The sequence below is a fragment of the Belonocnema kinseyi genome, chromosome 6 (assembly GCF_010883055.1).
Source record: "Belonocnema kinseyi isolate 2016_QV_RU_SX_M_011 chromosome 6, B_treatae_v1, whole genome shotgun sequence".
In the NCBI taxonomy this organism is placed as follows: domain Eukaryota; kingdom Metazoa; phylum Arthropoda; class Insecta; order Hymenoptera; family Cynipidae; genus Belonocnema; species Belonocnema kinseyi.
Window position 1 is genome coordinate 16,792,242 of NC_046662.1, and position 20,863 is coordinate 16,813,104.

Genomic DNA, 20,863 nt, shown 5'->3' on the forward strand with positions numbered 1-20,863 from the left:
AAATTATTTTAGTTTATTTAGCTATTTTGTATACTTACATCACTTCGGTTTACAACTTTAATTGTTCTAACAGCTGTGCAGCCAACCTCTACTTTTCCAAAATCTACGTGAATATTTTGAATTTTGACATTGGTGTCAAAATTGCAGTCAGTCATTTTGAAAACTGCAATCTGAAATTGTATACGAATTCTAAATAGTGAATTTATATTTCAATTTTTCTTTCATTTTTAAATTTAAATTCAAACCATTATCATCAGTTGCGCGCTGGATGCGCGCACAGTTTTTCAATTGGAAAGGGGATCATATATAATACAAAATAAACTTTTCGAATAACTCTTTATTTCTTCAAATATTTTGAAAATTTAATTTCAAAATAAAATTAGATTTTGAGACATGAAAATTTAGAAATTTTAAAAGTTTAGAAGAATTTAAAAAATATATTATAAATTTTAGAAATATTTTTACAATTTATTTGAAAACATAATTTCAAAAATTCCTAGAAATCTAAAAAGAATCTTTTTATTCCCTTGAATCCTTTTAAAATTCTTAAAACGCTTGATTTTTCAAAATTTTCCAAAATATACATTGTTTAAAGCATTTTTTAAAATCTTTCAATTTTCTCTTTAAATTCTTTTTTGAAAAAAAAATTATTTGTAGTTTTCTCATTAATCTTAAGAATTGTTTTTAATTTTCTTGAAACCTTTTAAAGCTCTTAAAAATTTAATTTTTTTTAAATCTTCAAGAATTTAAATTTTGTTTTAATTTTTAAAAATTCTTAAACAATTTATGATTTTTGAAACTCTCAAAAATTCAAAAGCTTATAAATATCTTTTAAAATGATAAAACGTTTTCCAAAAAATTAAAACAAATCTGGATGATTAAAAAAATTACCTTAAAATATTCAACATTCTTTCTTGACAATTTTGGAAATCTTTTGTAACGTTTTAAAAATCTGTTTAAATATTCTCATAAACTTAATTTTTGTAGATAGGTAATTATTTAAAAGTTTCCCAGAAATCGCAAGCAATTTTTTTCGCTCTCTTTAAATCATTCAAAATCTTGAAAGACTATTATAATTTTTGTTCAAAATATTTAAAAATCTACATTTCGTTTAAGATTAAATTTTATTTGCAAATAGAAAATCATTTCGGAAAGTTTTTTTAAACTTCTAATTATCTCTTAGTACATACACAATTTTATTTGTAAACTTTTGTCATTTTAAAATCTTTTTTAATTTTCGCTTTAAATTAATTTTTCAAAATAAAAAATGATTTAAAATTTTCCCAGAAAAAAGTGGGGTTTCGACATATTTTTTAATGTTTAAAATTTGAAATCCATTTTTTCAAATCAATTACATAAATTATGAAATTAAATCATTTAAAATTTCCCCAGAAACGTTATTGTCGATAGCACTCATTTTTTTGTTATCCCCATCGAAAATTTTTTTAAAGGTACAATAATACAGTCTGGAAGCAAAATGTAGAAAACAGAATTAATTGCCAATATAAAAAACCACTTACAATCAAAATTTTTGCGTTCTCAATAATGTTTAAAAAAAAATTAGAAATAAATTTTATCATGAAATAAAAATACTTATTTGGAATTTTTGATTGACAAAATTGATGGAAAAGAATATTCATATCTATTTTTATAAATTAAAAATTATGACTTTTTTAACATTCACTTAATTTTTCTAAATGACATGAATTAAGTATTTTATACAATAAGACCAAGTCATTTTTAAAAGAAAAAAATCTGCGTCATCAACGGATGGAATTCTAAATATCTGCGTAAATTTTGCAATTTTCAAAACACTTAATTTTAAAGTGTAAGAAAACTTTCAAATATTTAGACGCATTTAAACATTCTTGAATGTTACAACTTATCTTAAAATAATCTTTAAAAATATACAAAAGTGAATAGTTTTCTGTTGTAAAACTTCCAAATTGAACTATTAAAAAAAATTAAAAATTAAAAATAAATAGCAATTCTATATTTTCAAAATTGAAGAACTTTAAACTATAATGGTTTATTTTCGAATTTTCTTCAATTTGGAAGGTTTTGAATCAGAACCCTGGCTTTTAGCTTTCAAAAACATCAAAATTTAAGAATTTGTGTTTTTAAATCTCTGTAAATTGAAAAGTTTTGAATTTTGGAAAATAAAAAAAAAATTATGCAAGTTATAAGTTTTACTATTTAAAATTTTGTAATTTTAATGCTTTTCATTAGATTTCATTTCTTCAACTTGGAAGATTTAAAATTTAAAACTTTAAATCTTTAACGTCATATAAATAGATATAAAAGATTTAAAAATCTGTAATTTTTATGCTTTAAATTCGAAATTTACTCAATTTGGAAGATTTCGAATTAAAAATTTGTCGCTCAAATTATTCAAATCGCCAAAATTTAAGAATTTTTATTTTTACATTCATAAAATTGAAAGGTTTTTAATTGTAAATCTTAAAAATGGAAAAAGTTTTTAATTCAAATTGTTAAAATGTAAGAATTTTGAAATTATAAATCTTTAAAATTGAACTATTAAAAAAAAAAACGTTCAAAACTACGAACCGTTAAAATATAAATTTTGTAAATTTAATGCTTTGCAATTCTGTATCATCAAAGTTCACGAATTTTCAATTTTAAGTCTTTAAAATTGAAGAACTTTTAATTGTAAGACTTTAAAATTGAATACCTATTAATTTTGATGTTCTACGTTTGAAATTCCTTCAATTTGGATGATAGAAAAACTTGAATTTTGATTTTTTAAATCCTCAACGTTTAAGAATATGTATTTATACATATTAAAAATTTATGGATTTTTTATTTTGAAAATTTAGAACTAAAAATGTATGTAAGTTTTAAGTTTTACAATTAAACAAACAAATTTATAGAATTGGAAATTTAACTTTCTATATTCAGAATAATTTTAATTAGGGATTTTTTTCTTTTAATTAAATTTTGAAACAATTGTACAATTAAATTTGAATTGTAAATCTTTAAAATTGAAGAGTTTTTAATCTTGTGAATTTACCATTGATAATTCTGTAATTTTGATAATTTATATTCGAAAATACTTAAATTTGGAGGATTTAGAATTTAAAGCTTGGCTCTTTATTTTAAAAATCATTCATAATTAAGAATTTTTATTTATATATCTTTAAACTTGAAGAGTTTTTAATTTTTTAAATTCACAAATAAAAAGTTATGAAAATTAAAAGTTTTACAATTAAAAACATAATTTACATTCGAAATGTGTTCAATTTGGATGATTTAGATTAAAAACTTGACTTTTGATCTTTAAAATTATCCAAATTAGGAAATTTTTATTCATACATTATTGACACTGAAGAGTTTCCAGTGGTTAATCTTCCAAATTGAATTATTTAATAAAAAATAAATAAAAAAAACGTTCAAAAAATTGTTATTTGTACATTTTAAAAATTGAAGATCTTGCAGGGACTGCTGAAAATCCAAAAAATCAAATTTCTAACACATAACACTAACATAATAAAATTCCTGAATTGGAAAATCCCAGTATTAGAAAATTCCCGAATAATAAAATTCCTGAATTATAAAATTCCCGAATAATGAAATTCATGAATAATAAAATTCTCGAATTATAGAATTTCCCAATAATGAAATTCCCGAATGAAAAAATACCCGAAGAATAAAATTTCAGAAATAATAAAATTCCCGAATTATGAAATTAACGAATAATAAAATCTTCGAAATATAAAATTTCCGAATATTTGAATTTGGAAAATTCCAGAATAATAAAATTGCTTAATTATAAAATATTCAAACTAGAAAATTCCGGAATTTTAGCAATTGAACATTTTTTTTTATAAATATATTATTTATTCATTAAAAATACGATTATCAAATATTTAAAAAAAAAGATGATTTTTAGTGTTTACATTTTCTGAAATTATAATTCAATATAACATGATAGTTATTTTAAATTCAAACAATAATTATTTAGTAACTTTTGACAATAAAATAATTTGTCTTTTTAAAAATATTTGTATATCGTATATTTAATAAATAAATAAATTTTATGGAGAAAAATTTTAATTTGTTTAAATTCGAGAATTTTATTATTAGGATATTTTATAATTTGTTAATTTTCTATAATTTTATAAAATGTTTTGGAATTTTCCAATTCGGAAATTTCATTATTCGCGTTTTTTTTAATTCGCGATTTTTTTAAAGCTTTAAAATTGGACTGTTTAAAAAAACATTCAAAACTACGTAATTTTAAATGAAAAAAATAGATGTAAAATTTATTGTGCGTCCCTGAGGCTGTCTTTACTCTGATTGGTTCTCTTTTTTTATTGCGTGACAGCTGACAACTTTCACAGTAACAGGGGTGGGGTGTCGAATTTTCCCATTCCTATTCATTAATCTTTTGATCTTTTGTGATAAAACCTAGACATTATCTCTTACTCTCTTATCAATAGTTCCTCACGAAAAATTTGATACGCCCAAATGTCGCAAAACTAAGTTTAAAATATCATCCAGGATTTTCATGGAATATTTATGACAGTTCCAAAATCGAAATGATTCTCCACGTAGCAGAGTTTATTTATCTTCTGCTTCTTTTGACAATTTATTTTTCGGAAGGAGCTTTTCATAAAAAGACGTGTGATGTTGAGGGGAAATATAAAGTTTGTAAGTAATTTCAGAAAATGATATTAAAATGCTGATAATATTCCGTGAAAATCGCAAGTGAGTGTCCTAACCTCTCTTTTTGTTTGGTTAGGTACACTCGATCAAGAGGAGATTTGTCATCCTTTTAAAAAGGCGGATGGAGTGAAAATAAGTAATTTGGAGAGTTCGGCAGTTATTGTGAAATCCTATCTTCCATTCACTTATGGAACTCAACTTATCACGGATAAAAACTGCATATTCACGATCAAAACAAAAGACAAGGATGACGGTCTGTTTGCTGTCATTCAGAATATTAATTTTCGAAAAAACGAAGATGGGTGTGTCGATTATGTCCAGGTAATATTTTACATTTATTTATTTCGTTGCACGAGAGTACGTCAAACCGATAAAACTTATTTTTAAACTTTGTAGAAAACAAAAAGCTGCACGATTATTATTTTCTTTCGCGCAATTTTTAAAATTAAATATAAAATTATTCTTTTTGATAGTGTTTTGTATTCTATACGATAGAAAAGATAAACAAGGAGTGTATTTTTGATGAGCCAAATACTTAGGTTTTCAGTTAAAATTCGTATTTTTATCAAAATACTAAAATTTTCAAACAAAGAGGTTAATTTGCTACAAGAAAAATAATCTTTTAACAAAGAAGGTCAACTTTCAACCAAATAGTTAGATTTTTAACCAAAATGAGAAATTTTCCTACGGAAACATTAATTTTTTACCAAAAAATAGTGAATTTTCAACATAAAACTGTATGGTTAAAGTTGGGCCAACAAATTGATTTAAAAAACATTTAATAACATTTTTACATTTTCAATCAAGCACATGAATTATCAACTAAAACGATGAATCTTTAATTAAAAAAAAGGGATTTTTGAGAATATAGTCGGATTTTTAACTAAAAAACATCAACTTTTAAGCAAAAGTGGAATAATTACATTTTTAGTTAAAACCTTAATTTTCAAGGAAAACAAAAATAAAACAAATTTCTAATAAAATAGTTGAATTTTCAACAAACTGTTTTAATTACTTTGAACCAAAAAATTCGAACTTTCGACAAAAAAGTGCAATTTTCAGAAAAATAAAAAATTAAATTCAAACAAAGTAGTTCAATTTTCAACTAAAAAAAATCAACCAAAAATTGTATGGTTGAATTTTAAGCCAAAAAAAATTATTATCAAACAGAGATGAATTTTCAACTAAAATGGTGAATCTTGAAAGTTAGTTTTTAAGAATGTAGTTAAATCTTTATTTTCAAAGATCAAGTTTCAACCAAAAACTGTTTTAATTATTTTAAATATAAAAGCATTAATTTCCTCCCAAAATAGTTAATTTTTCAATTAAATAGTTAAATTTCTAATTTAAAAAAATTAAAAAAAAAAAATTGTATAGTTACATTTTCAGTCAAAAAATTTATTTTCAAACAAAAAATGTTAATCAAATTGTTACATTTGCAACAAAGCAGATGAATTTTCAACTAAAAGAATGGACCTTTATTTTTTTAAATGAATTTTTAAGAGTATTTAAATTTTTAACTAAAAAAGATTAATTTTCAAGAAAATAGGGAATAATTACATTTTCAGTTAAAATCTTCATTTTCAATAACAAAAAAACGAAATTCTAATAAAATATTAGAATTTTCAACCAACTGTTCTAATTATTTTGAATTCAAAAACAGTAATTTTCTCCTAAAATAATTACATTTTCAACTAAATAGTTAAATTTTTAATAAAAAAATTGTATGGTTAAATTTTCAGCCAAAAAATGTATTTCCAAACAAAAAAATTTAAATCAAATTTTTACATTTTCAACCAAGGAAATGAACTTTCAACTAAAAGAATGGAACTTTAATTTTTTTTAAATTAATTTTTAAGAATATATTTGAATTTTTAACTAAAAAATATTAATTTTTAACAAATTACGGAATAATTACATTTGTAATAAAAAAAAAAAACGAACTTTTAATCAAGTAGTTGAACTTTCAACCAACTGTTATAATTATTTTAAACATCAAAACATGAATTTTCTACCAAAATAGTTTAACTTGTAAAAAAAACACATATTTTCCGCAAAGTAATTCAATTTTGAACTAAAAAAAGTTCAACCAAAAATTGTGCAGTTACATTTTTAGCCAAAAAAATGTGTTTTGATCTTAAATTTCAACAAAGTAGTTGAATTTTCACCCGAAGAGAAAAAGTTTCAACTGAAATGATCAATCTTTAATTTAAGAAAATTAATTTTCAGCCAAAAACGGAATATTTACACTTTCAGTTAAAAAAATTATGTAAAAAAAAGTATTTCAAGAAAACAGTTGAATTTTCAAAAAAGTACACATACGATTTTACAAACAAAGATTAAAGAAAATTTTCACGAATATTTTAAGACAGTTTACAAAGATTTCAAAGATTTTACCAAAATTTTTAACGATTTCAAATATTTTAATGATTTCAAATGAAGACAAAAGATTTCACAAATACTTCAAAGATTTCTTTAAAAATTTACAAAGATTTAAAAAAATTTTAAACCAGATTTTAAAGATTTCAAAACGCTTTAATGATTTTAAACGATTTCAAATTTGTTTAGTAGATTTCAAAAGATTTCACCAAGATTTAAAAGATTTCCAATATTTCACAAAGATTTCATAAAAATTTTGCAAATATTTCAAATCTAAAGATTTAAAAAAGTTTAAACCAGATTTCAAAGATTTTAAACGATTTCAAATTTGTTTAGAACATTTTAAAAGATTTCACAAATTTACAACCGTTTAAAGATTTTAAACGTTTTTCAAATTTGTTTAGAATATTTCAAAAGATTTCATACATTTCACGCTTTAAAGAGTTTAAATTATTTCAAATTTGTTAAGAAGATTTCAAATATTTCAAATATTCTAATGATTTAAAATGAAGGCAAAAGATTTCACAAGTATTTCAAAGATTTCATAAAAATTTCCCAAAGATTTAAAAAAGTTGAAACCAGATTTCAAAGATTTCAAAACTCTTTAAAGAGTTTACATTATCTCAAATTTTTTCAGAAGATTTCAAAAGACTTCACAAAGATTTCAAAGATTTTACAAAGATTTCAAATATTTTAACGATTTAAAACTAAGACAAAAGATTTCACAAATATTTCAAAGATTTAATAAAAATTTCACAAAGATTTTAAATTCTAGGATTTAAAAAAGTTTAAACCAGATTTCAAAAGATTTCAAGCATTTCACAAAGATTTCCAACGATCTCACAAAGATTTCAAATATTTGAATGATTTAAAATGAAGCCAAAAGATTTAACAAAACATTAAAAAAATTCCATAATGGGTAAAGTACACGAGATTTCAAAGATTTCAAAACACTGAAGATTTTAAACAATTTCATATTTCTTTAGAAGATTTCAAAATATTGTAAAAAGATTTCACAAATATTTGAAAACATTTTACAAAGATTTCAAATGTTTCGTAGAAATTTTATAAAGATTTCAAATTCGAGAATTAAAAGAAGGAAAAGTAGACCAGATTTCAAAGATTTAAAAACCCTTTAAAGATTGTAAACTTTTTTCAAATTTGTTTACAAGATTTCACAAAGATTTCAAAAATTTCACAAAGATTTCAAATTCAAAGATTTCAAAAGGTTTAAACCAGATTTCGATGATTTCGAAACGCTTTAAAGACTTTAAATTATTTCAAATTTGTTTAGCAGATTTCAAAAGATATCACAAAGTTTTCAAAGATTTTACAAATATTTCAAATATTTCAATGATTTAAAATGAAGACAAAAGATTTTTAAAAAATTTCAAAGATTTCATAAAAATTTCACAAAGATTTCAAATTCAAAGATTTCAAAAGGTTTAAACCAGATTTCAAAGATCTCAAAACGCTTTAAAGACTTTAAATTATTTCAAATTTGTTTAGAAGATTTCAAAAGAGTTCACAAAGATTTCATGAAAATTTCACAAAGATTTCAAAAGGTTTAAACCAGATTTCAAAGCTTTCAAAACGCTTTAAAGAGTTTAAATTATTTCAAATTTGTTTAGAAGATTTCAAAAGATTTCACAAATATTGCAAATATTTTAATGATTTAAAATGAAGATAAAGGATTTCACATATATTTCAATGATTTCATAAAAATTTCACAAAGATTTAAAAAAGTTTAAACCAGATTTCAAAGATTTCAAAACGATTTAAAGATTTTTAATTATTTTAAATTTATTTAGAAGATTTCAAAAGATTTTGAAGGTTTTACAAAGATTTCAAATATTTTAATGATTTAAAATAAAGACAAAAGATTTCAAATGATTTCACAAACATTTCAAAGATTTCATAATGGGTAAAGTACACCAGATTTCAAAGATTTCAAAACACTAAAGACTTTAAACGATTTATAAACTTTTTAGAAGATTTCAAACGATTTTACAAAGATTTCACGAATATTTCAAAACATTTTAGAAAGATTTCAAATATTTCGTAAAAATTTCACAAAGGTTTCAAATTCAAGAATTTAAAAAAGGGTAAAGTACACCAAATTTCAAAGGTTTCAAAACCCTTGAAGGATTTTAAACGATTTCAAAGATTTTACCAAAATCTAAAAAGATTTCAAATGAATACTAAAGATTTCAGATAGATTTCAAGGATATTTCAAAAGATCCATAAGGATTAAAATGATCTTTAAAAGTGTACAGTACGCCAAAACACAAAATATTTCCAACATTTTAAAGGAGTTCACAGTTTTTTTTTTGAGATAATTTCAAAATATTTCACAAAAGTTTCAAATATTCCAGTGATTTCCAATAAACACAAAAGATATAGGAAAGATTTCTCAAGTATTTGAAAATTTTAAGGATTTCAAAGACTTAACAAAGATTGAAAAATATTCCTAACGATCTCGCAAAGACGACTTATGTTCGCAAAAAATTAATAATTTGTTTATTAAGGATACTGCTTTCCTTAGAAATTTTTGGCTATTAAAAGCATTAAATGTTAAATTATTTACATTTATAAAAAAAACGGTTATCCATAAATTTATTCAATTTGCACTATTGTAAATTTAGAAGCATCCAATTCTTTTTTATTTTCAGTTTAAGAAAGATAAAGGGTTCTGGTCAGACAAATTTTGTGACGAGATGGATAGAAAAACTAACGAATCGGAAATTCCAAATCACTTATACTCAGAATTTGATCCTCGGGGTAATTTGGAAACTCGTATTTTCATCTCACAGCAACCAATTAAGCAAGATGAGCATCTGCGTATAACCATCGTTTATACTCCATATACAAGTAAGTTCAGTATCTTATTCTTTATATTAAATTTTTAACAAACTAGATTATATTTTAATCAAAAAGTTGAATTTCCAACCAAGAAGATTCATTTTCCACAAAAAAGAAGAATTTTCAACTAAAAAAGTTAAATTTCACACAAAAACTGGAACAGTTAAATTGTTAGTAAAAAAATTAATTCTTTAATAAAAAAAAACTTAACAAAATAGTTTACTTTTGAACTGAAGAAATAAATTTTGAAATAAAATTATGAATCTTTTAAAAAAATGAATTTTTAAGAAATAAGATGAATTCTTAACGAAAAATATAATAGTTATTCGATATTTCAACCAAAAAATATTATGATTTTCAATAAAAAGACGTTTGAATTATTTCAAGAAGATGAATTTTTAATAAAATTGTAGAATCCTGAATCAAAACAGCTTAACTTTTCACCGAGTATTTGCTTTTTTAATAAAAAAGATTACATTTTTATAAATGAAGTTAAATTTAAAACTCAAAATAGAGTAATTAATAAAATTTATACGAATAATTATTAATTATTATAATTATAATTATAATTTTTAATAATATAACAAATAAATAAAAAAGCAGCTGAATTAAACTAGAAAAATAAGAAATTTCAACAAAATAGTTCCATTTTCTATCAGAGATCAATCTTTAATCAAAAAAATGAATTTTTAACAAAAACAGTTTTTGAATCGAAAAAAGACAAATTTTCAACAAAATAGTCGAATCCTGAATCCAAACAGATTAATTTTTTTTTAAGCAGTTGCATTTTTAATCGAAAAATATTACACTTCTACAAAAATGTTGAATTTTCAACCCAAATTGTATTAACTTCTAAACAAATAGTTGAATTTTAAGTCAAAAAATTAATTTTCTAACCAAAAGCAAAATTTTTTTAAACTGGTTAACATTTTAAGCAAAAAGAATTTTTTTGTTTTACAAGGCTGTTGAATCTTCGAACTAACAATATGATTTCTCGACAGTTTAATTCAACAAAAGAAGACGAATTTTTAACAAAATAGTTCATTTTCAAGTAATTTGTCTATTTTTCTGCCCAAATTTTGGAAATTTCAATCCAAAAAGACGAATTTTCAATGAAAAATAATTTTTATGTTAAATCAATAACAGTTGAATCATACCCAAAAATTGAACGAAATGAATGAAATAAAAAATAGTTGATTTCAACTAAACAAGACAAATTTTCTACAAAATAATTGAATCCCTAAGCGAAAGAGTATAACTTTTGACCTAATAGTTTAATTTTTAGTTATAAATTTAATATTTAGCAAGAACAAAAAACGAATTTTCAACTAAAATTGTGAATCTTAAAAAAAAGAATGAACTATTAATAAAACAGATCTACTTTGAACCAAGGATTTGAATTTTCAACCTAAAATTATATATTTTAATAGAACAATTTAACAGTGAATAGTACCAAAAAAAAATGTTGATAAAAAATGAAAAGCAGTTGGATTTAACAAACAAAAATAAATTTTTAACAAAATAGATGAATCCCCAACCAACACAGTATAACTTTTAACTAAAAAGTTGAATTTTGGTTTAAAATATTAATTTTTAACCAAATAAAAAAACGAATATTTAACTACAATTATAAATTTTTAAGAAAAAAAATGAGTTCTTAAACAAGTAGTTCTACTTTCAACCAAAGAGTAGAATTTGCAACTTAAAATTATGAATTTTAATAGAAAAACTTAAAAGTTTATATTAAAAACAAAATTATTTTGATTAAAACTAAAAAGCCGTTGAATTTTATCAAGAAAAATTATTTTTCAACGAAATGATTGACTTCTCGACTAAAATAGGTTAATTTTCAACCAATTTTTAATCAAAAAAATTAACTTTCTACCAAGAAAAGGTGAATTTTCAACAATATACAAAAAATGTTAACCAGATAATTTATTTTTCTGCTAATTTGTTGAGTTTTTGATTCAAAATCAACTATTAACTTTTTCTATTAAAAGTCATAATTTTAGGTTGAAAATTTAACTCCTTGGTTCAGTTTTTCGTTTGAGGATTCAGAATCTTAGTTGAAAATTCATTTTTTTGTTGTTAAAAATTAATTTTTAAGTTAAAAATGCAACTATTCGGTTAAAAGTTATACTGCTTTGGTTGGAAATTAACTATTTTGGTGAAACTCCGCGTTTTTTTGTTGTTGAAAATTAATCTTATTTATTGTTAAAAATTGCACAGTTTTATTGAAAATTCGTATCTTTAGGTTGAATGTTCAACTATTTTGGTAAAAAACTAAACTATTTAGCTGAAAATGATGTTTTTTCGTTGAAAATTCTTGTTTTTGAGTCGAAAATTCTACTGTTTTGTAAAACAAAATCATCTTTTTAGTTGAAAATTGATCTGTTTTGCTTGAGGATTCAACTATTTTGATGAAAATTCGTCTTTTTCGATTGAATATAACTGTTTTCGATTTAAAGTTAAAAACTTAATTGGTTAAAAATTTATTTCGTTTTTTATTTTTGTTTAATTTAACTGTTTTTATTAAAAACAAAAATTATTTTTCGTTGAAATTCAATAATTATATTTTTTGTTGAAAATTCGTCTTTTCGGGTTGAAAATTAAGTAGAAAATTAAGCTATTCATTTGAAAATTAACTGTTTTCTTGAAATTTCGTCTTTTTTGGTGAAAATATAAACTATTATATTGTTCGTTCAAAATTCGATAGTTTTGTTGAAAATTTATATTTTTTGGTTGAATGTTCAAATATTTTGGAAAAAAAACTAAACTATTTAGCTAAAAATGAAGTTTTTTTGTTGAAAATTATTGTTTTTGAGCCGAAAATTCAACTCTTTTGTAAAACAAAATCATTTTTTTGGTTGAAAATTTATCTGTTTTGCACTAATTTGTTAAAAATGCATTTTTTTTTGGTTAAGATTCATCTCCGGTAAAAAATGTACCAATTTTGTTAAAAATGCGTTTTTTTAATTCAACAGAACTTTTTTTATTTTGATTAAAAATTATATTTGGTTGAAGTATAAATTATTCTTGGTTAAAAATTCATCTTTTTGAATTAATTCGAACGTTTTTTTATTCGAACTGAAAATATTTTTTCGTTCATATATCGAATAATAACAAATATATTTTTCGTTAAGAATTAATCTTTTTGGTTAAAAAATTCATTTCGTCTTCTTTGGTTGAATTCAACTGTGTTTTATTAAAAATCAAAATATTTTTGTCGAAAATATAAACTATTATATTGTTAGTTAAAAATTCCACAGTTTTATTGAAAATTCGTATTTTTATATTGACTGTGCAACTATTTTAGCAAAAAACTAAACTATTTAGTTGATAATAAAGTTTTTTGTTGAAAGTTCATCGTTTTTAGTTGAAAATTTAACTGTTTTGTAAAGAAATGATCTTTTTGGTTAAAAATTAATCTCTTTTGCTTGAGGATTGAACTATTTTGTTGAAAATTAGTCTTTTTCGGTTGAATTGAACTGCTTTTGATTAAAAATAAAAAACAAATTTGGTCGAAAATTTAACTACTTTGTTAAAAGTTTAATAATTTTTTTATTAAAAATTAATTTTTTTTGGTTGAATATTCATCTCTGGTAAAAAATGTAACTATTTTGTTGAAAATTGATACTTGTTGGTTGAATTGAGCTGAACTTTATTTATTTACTATATTATTATATTTATTTTAATTAAAAATTATACTTCGGTTGAAGTATAAAATATTATATTTTTCGTTGAAAATTCGTCTTTTTGGGTCGAATTCAACTGTGTTTTATTGAAACTTCAAATATTTTTGGCGAAAATACAAACTATTATATTGTTCGTTCAAAATTCTATTGTGCTGTTGAAAATTCGTATTTTTAGGATGAATGTTAAACTATTTAGATGAAAATGAAGTTTTTTTGTTCTTGAAAACTCAACTGTTTTGTAAAAGAAAATCATCTTTTTGTTTGAATTTAATTGTTTTTCGATTTAAAGTTAAAAACTTATTTGATTGAAAATTTCTTTCGTTTTTTTTTAAATTCAACTGTTTTTCATTGAAAATAAAAATTGTTTTTCGTTGAGATATCAATTATCATATTTTTTGTTGAAAATTCGTCTTTTTGGGTTGAAAATTCAACTATTTTGGCAGAAAATTAAGTTATTTAGTTGAAAATTAACTGTTTTGTTGAAATTTCGTCTTCTTTAGTTGAACTCAACTGTGTTTTATTGAAAATTAAAATATTTTTGGCGGAAATATAAACTATTATATTGTTCGTTAAAAAATTCCACTTTTATTTTGAAAATTCGTATATTTAGGTTGAATGTTCTACTATTTTGGTAAAAAAAAATAAACTATTTAGTTGAAAATAAAGTTTTTTTTAATTTCGTCTTCTTTGCTTGAATTCAACAGTGTTTAATTGAGAATTAAAATATTTTTTTCGGAAATATAAACTATTATATTGTTAATTGAAAATTCGTATTCTTAGGTTGAATTTTCACCTATTTTGGTTAAAAAACTAAACTAATTAGTTGAAGATGAAACTTTTTTGTTGAAAATTGATATTTTTTGTCGAAAATTCAACTGTTTTGTAAAAAAAAATTTTGTTCGAAAATAAATCTGTTTTTGGTTGGAAATTAATCTGCTTTTGATTGCGGTTTCAACTATTTTTTGGTTGAAGAATAATAACTTTTGTTAAATCTCTACAGTTGAAAACTAAACTATTTTGTTTAAAAAAATGTTATGCCAATTTTTGTACTAAAAATTTAACTGTTTCACTTTTGGTATGATATTTATCTTTTTATTTAAAAATCATTGGTTTTTCTTGGAAAATTAATTTGAAAAATTAATTTGTAATAAAGTGCATCCAACTTTCAACCAATTAGATGATTTTTTAACTAAAAAATGTCTAAAATTTTAATAAAAGACGGTTGAATTGAACGAAAGGAGAGGCATTTTCAACATAATAGTTCAATCTCAATTCAAAACAGTATGTTTTAACCAAATAGATACATTTTCAGTTAAAAAATTAATTTTTAACCAAACAACCAACGAATTTTCAACTAAAATGAAGAATCTAAAAAAAAAAAAAAAACTTTGAAGACAGTAGTTGTACTTTAAATCAACGAGTTGAATTTTCAACTAAAAATTATGAATTTTAATAGAAAAATTGAACAGTTGATATTTCAACAAAAAAAATTATTTTAATTAAAAATAAAAAACCGCTGGATTTTACCAAAAAAAGGAATTTTTAACAGAATGCTTGCCTCCTCAACTAAAACAGATTAATTTTCAACCAATTTTTAACCAAAAAAATTAATTTTCTACCGAGAAGAAGTGAAATTTCAACAAAATACAAAAATTGTCAACCAGATAGTTTATTTTTCTGCTAATTTGTTGAGTTTTTTTATTCAAAATCAACTATTAAATTTTTCTATTAAAATCCAATATTTTAGATTAAACATTCTACTCCTTGGTTCAGTTTTTCGTTTGAAGATTCAAAATTTTAGTTAAAAATTCATTTTTTGTCGTTGTTAAAATATAATGTTTTAAATTAAAAATTCAACTACTTACTTAAGAGTTGTACTGGTTTGGTTGGGGATTCTACTATTTTGATGAAAATTCACGGTTTTTTGGTTGAAAATTAATTTTTTTTACTGAAAATTTAAATATTCCTGTTTAAAATTCAATTACTTCATTTTTCTTTAAGAAATTGATTTTTTAAAGTTAAAAATTCAACTATTTGGTTGAAAATTATATTTTATTGTTGAAAATTCATCTATTTGTTTGGAAATTCATTCAATTTGTTAAAATATATTTTTTTTTGTGGTAGAAAATTAATCGTCTTGTTTGAAAATGAAACTTTTTGGTTCAAAATTCAACTATTTTAATGAAAGATACATAATTTTATAATTTTAAGCTATTTAGTTGAAAATTAATAGTTTTGTTGAAATTTCGTCTTTTTCGGTTGAATTCAACTGTTTTCGTCCTAAAATTAAAAACTTAATTGGTTGAAGATTCATCTCTGGTAAAAAATTTAATTATTTTATTGAAAATTTATATTTTTTGGTTGAATTCAGCAGAACTTTATTTATTCATTATATTATTATATTGATTTGAAAATATTTATTGGTCGAAATATCGAATAACTAATATATTTTTCGTTGAGAATTAGTATTCTTTGATGAAAATTCAACTACTTTATTGAAAGTTGAATTTCTTTGTTAAAAATTCGTTTTCTTTTTGGTTTTGTTTAATTCAACTGTTTTTGATTTAAAAAAATATAATTTTTCGCAGTAATGTCAATTAGTATATTTGTTATTGAAAATTAGTATTTTTGGGTTGAAAATTCAACTATTTTGGCAGAAAATGGAGCTATTTAGATGAAAATTGACTGTTCGTTGAAAAATCGACAGTTTTGTTGAAAATTCGTATTTTTAGGTTGAATGTTCAGCTATTTTGGAGAAAAAAAAAAACAAAACTATTTTGTTGAAAATTCGTTTTTTTCCCGTTTGAATTAAATTGTTTTTGATTTAAAGTTAAAAATGTATTTTTTGATTGAAAATAAAAATTAGTTTTCGTTGAAATATCAATTATTATATTCTTTGTTGAAAATTCGTCTTTTTGGGTTGAAAAGTCAACTATTTTTGCAGAAAATGAAGTTATTTAGTTGAAAGTTAACTGTTTTTTTTTTAATTTCGTCTTCTTTAGTTGAATTCAACTGTGTTATTAAAAATTAAAATATTTTGGCGGATATATTTACTATTATATTGTTCATTGAAAGATCGACAGTTTTGTTGAAAATTCGTATTTTTAGGTTGAATGTTCTAGTATTTTAGAGAAAAAAAACTAAACTATTTTGTTGAAAATTCTTTTTTTTTCCGTTTGAATTCAATTGTTTTTGATTTAAAGTTAAAAATTTATTTTTTGATTGAAAATAAAAATTAATTTTTGTTGATATATCAATTATTATATTCTTTGTTGAAAATACGTCTTTTGGGAGTGAAAATTTAACTATTTTTGAAGAAAAATAATCTACTTAGTTGAAAATTGACTCTTTTGTTGAAATTTCGTCTTCTTTGGTTGAATTAAACTGTTTTTGATTTAAAATAAAAATTATTTTTCGTAGAAATATTAATTATTATATTTTTCATTAAAATTTGTCTTTTTGGCTTGAAAAGTCAACTATTTTTGCAGAAAATGAAGTTATTTAGTTGAAAATTAACTGTTTTGTTAAAATTTCTTCTTCTTTAGTTGGATTGAAATATATTATTAAAAATTAAAATACTTTGGCGGATATATTTACTATTATATTGTTCGTTCAAAAATCTACAGTTTTGTTGAAAATTCGTTTTTTTTTTTCGTTTGAATTCAATTGTTTTTGATCTAAAGTTAAAAATTGATTTTTTGATTGAAAATAAAAATTAATTTTCGTTGATATATCAATTATTATATTCTTTGTTGAAAATTCGTCTTTTGAGGGTGAAAATTGAACTATTTTGGAAGAAAATGAAGTTATTTAGTTGAAAATTAACTGTTTTGTTGAAATTTCGTCTTCTTTAGTTAGATTCAAATGTATTATTAAAAATTAAAATATTTTGGCGGATATATTTACTATTATATTGTTCGTTGAAAGATCGACAGTTTTTTTGAAAATTCGGATTTTTAAGTTGAATCTTCAACTATTTTGAAAAAAGAACTAATCTATTTAGTTGAAAATTCGTGTTTTTTTTCGTTTGAATTTAATTGTTGTTGATTTAAAGTTAAAAATTTCTTTTTTGATTTCAAATCAAAATTGATTTTCGTTGAAATATCAATAATTATATTTATTGTTGAAAATTCGTTTTTTTGTTGTTAAAAATTAATTGTTTAATTAAAAATTTAACTAATTGCGTGAAAGTTATACTGGTTTGGTTGGGGATTCAACTATTTTGTTGAAAATTTACGTTTTTTTTGTTGAAAATAAATTTTTTTACTAAAAATTCAACTATTTGGTTAAAAATTATATTTTATTGTTGAAAATTCATCTATTTGTTTGGAAATTCATTTAATTTGTTGAAATATCTTTTTTTGGGGTAGAAAATTAATCGTCCTGTTTGAAAATGAAACTTTTTGGTTCAAAATTCAACTATTTTAATTAAAGATTCATAATTTTATAATTTCATAATTTTAAGCTATTTAGTTGGAAATTAATAGTTTTGTTGAAATTTCATGTTTTTTTTTTCGTTTGAATACAATTGTTTTTGATTTAAAGTAAAAATTTATTTTTTATTTGAAAATAGAAATTTATTTTCGTTGAAATATCAATAATTATATTTATTGTTGGAAATTCGTTTTTTTGTTGTTAAAAATGAATTGTTTAATTAAAAATTCAACTAATTGCGTGAAAGTTATACTGGTTTGGTTGGAGATTCAACTATTTTGTTGAAAATTGACGTTTTTTTTTGTTGAAAATAAATTTTTTTTACTGAAAATTTAACTATTCCTGTTAAAAATTGAATTATTTCATTTTTGTTTAAAAAATTTATTTTTTAAATTTAAAATTTCAACTATTTGGTTAAAAATTATATTTTATAGATGAAAATTCATCTATTTGTTGGCAATTCATTTAATTTGTTCAAATACCTCTTCTTCTTGTGGTAGAAAATTTATCGTCTTGTTTGAAAATGAACCTTTTTGGTTAAAAATTCAACTATTTTTCATTGAGAATTAATCTTTTTAGTTGAGAATTAAAGTACTTGCTTGAAAGTTGAACTACTTTGTTGAAAATTCGTTTTATTGTTCTTTTTGAATTAATTCACACCTTTTTTTTAATTCATACTCAAAATATATTTTTTTGAAATATCAAATAACTATTATATTTTTTGTTGAGAATTAATCCTTTTTGTTGAAGAATAATAATTTTTGTTCAATCTCTTAAACTGAAAATTTCACTATTTTATTTAAAAAAATGTAATGCCAGTTTTCTTGAATAAAATATAATTTAGTTTATTCTAAATGCATTATTTTAATTTGAAATGCTAGAAATTCAAAGCATTCAAAATTAGCATAAAAAAAAAAATGTTTTCAGAATGTTCGAAGCTAGACAGAAAAAATTACCGTGAAGTTACGCCCGAATTCTGTATTTGGAAAGACTATATTTGCGATAATTATCAGAACTGTGCAATCATGGATTGCGATGACGAGATTCAGTGTGTTCGTAGTGTAGAAAATGACGGAATAGGAACGCAAGTTACAATCGGGGCTGTGACGACGATATTCCTCATTTTTATTATATTCGTCACGTGTCTCTGGATTTGCAAAAAATACCAAAAATTGTGCTGGTCTCCGGACTGTGCTGGCCCGGGCGCTACCAGACCAAGTTTGACTTCTGAAACTGAACGCGTGACTTCTGCCTCGGCACCGACGGAACCAATGTTGGAAATAGCAGTGCCTGCTGGAATTGCAGCTGGCAAGGATTTGCCACCCAGTTACGATTCGCTTTTCCCCGAGCATTCAAATACTACGAGCACGTAATACAATTATCGATATTAATTTATTTATATAATAATAATAATAATAATAATAATTATTATTATAATTGATTAACTAATCGAGACTAGGCGCTAATTTGGGATTATATTTGTATTTTCAGCTTAGAAGATGAAATATTTAAAGACATTTGAAGCGTCTTTTGGACATGAATATCGTCGGTTCCGATATTTTTCAAAATGCGCTTCATTTGTTTGTAAATACGTTGCCAAATTTTGCGAGCAAATGCATTTTTGTACTATTTTTTAATTTAATATTCATTATTTCTTAAGATGATTCAACGACGCTTTTGCAAATAGTATTACTGATTAGACTCCCAAATTGACTGTGAAGTTTTACTCTCACGGCCAAAACTTAAATCCTGTTTTCTATTCTAGAATTAAGAAGGTATGGTTTTTTTTGTTGTTGTTGAGAAATGTGAGAAATTGTGTGAATGTGAGTAGAGTATTTTTGTATTAGGGTACTGGAAAAGGCTTTGTTTTTTTTTTAATGGCTGATATCAGGATGTCTTCTCACCTGGAAGTACTGGGATCAGGGAATCTTTTTATGTAAAAATTATTATAATAATAAAATAATAATAATATAACAGTATGATAAAAAAATAGAACCTGGATATCACAGGGAACTTTTTTTCGAACATCAGAAAATTTTATCGAGAACATGATTAAATTGTTTGTTTTAATTTGTATTAAAAAATTAAATAACAATGTTTTTTAATTTTGTAAAAGTAGCTTTGTATGGTAGAAAATTAACTTTCTTAGCTAAAATTAATATTTTTTCTCAAAAGTTAAACAGTTTGATTGACATTTTTTCTCTTGGTTGACTGAAAAATCTTCGTTGGTTGAAAACTCGTATTTTTTGTTGAATTCAACTGCTTTTATTTAAAATTAAGATATTTTTGGATATAAGTATCAATTTCTACATTTTTGGTTTAGGATTCGTATTTTTTTAATGAAAATTTAATTTTTTGTTTGAAATTGACTCTTTTGTTAAAAATTATTTTTTGTTGTTTAAAAATTGATTATTTTAATTAAAAATTTAACAGTTTGTTAAAAAGTCGTCTTTTTTGGTTAAATTCAACTGTTTCTGATTGAAAATTAAAATATTTTTTGGTTGAAATATCAACTACTACATTTTTGATTCAGAATTTGTCTTTTTTTAAAAAGAAAATTAATTTACTTGGTTGAAAGTTAAGCTCTTCTGTTTGAAAATTAATTTTTTAAACTGAAAATTATATTTTTTAGAATTAAAAATTCAACTTTTTGATTGAAAATTCATGTATCTTAAAAAAATATATTTTTTTTTGTAAAATCTATATTTTTAAATAAAAAATTCAACTATTTGGTTGAAACAGACTATTTTGTTAAAAATTCATCCTTTTCATCAAAGATTCATAATTTTAATTGAGAATTTAACTTT

The 20,863-nt window shown here is 22.2% G+C and overlaps 2 protein-coding genes across 2 annotated transcripts in view; one reads left to right on the plus strand and one right to left on the minus strand.

Annotated features, from left to right (window-relative positions):
- The window catches only part of LOC117175276 (cilia- and flagella-associated protein 65-like), a 43,394-nt gene extending 43,239 nt beyond the window's left edge, over positions 1 to 155 (minus strand). The window contains exon 1 of the mRNA XM_033364985.1: positions 39 to 155. Within this exon, the coding sequence (XP_033220876.1) occupies positions 39 to 155 (117 nt within the window). The remainder of the gene's footprint in view (positions 1 to 38) is intronic.
- A 4,234-nt stretch (positions 156 to 4,389) lies between these two features.
- Positions 4,390 to 20,161, plus strand: LOC117175206. Its single transcript, XM_033364846.1, has 4 exons — positions 4,390 to 4,671; positions 4,763 to 5,007; positions 9,738 to 9,936; positions 18,984 to 20,161. Exons 1-4 carry the CDS (start codon positions 4,560 to 4,562, stop codon positions 19,427 to 19,429), a joined length of 1,002 nt encoding a protein of 333 aa, XP_033220737.1. The 5' UTR covers positions 4,390 to 4,559; the 3' UTR covers positions 19,430 to 20,161.
- Positions 20,162 to 20,863: the final 702 nt, after the last annotated feature.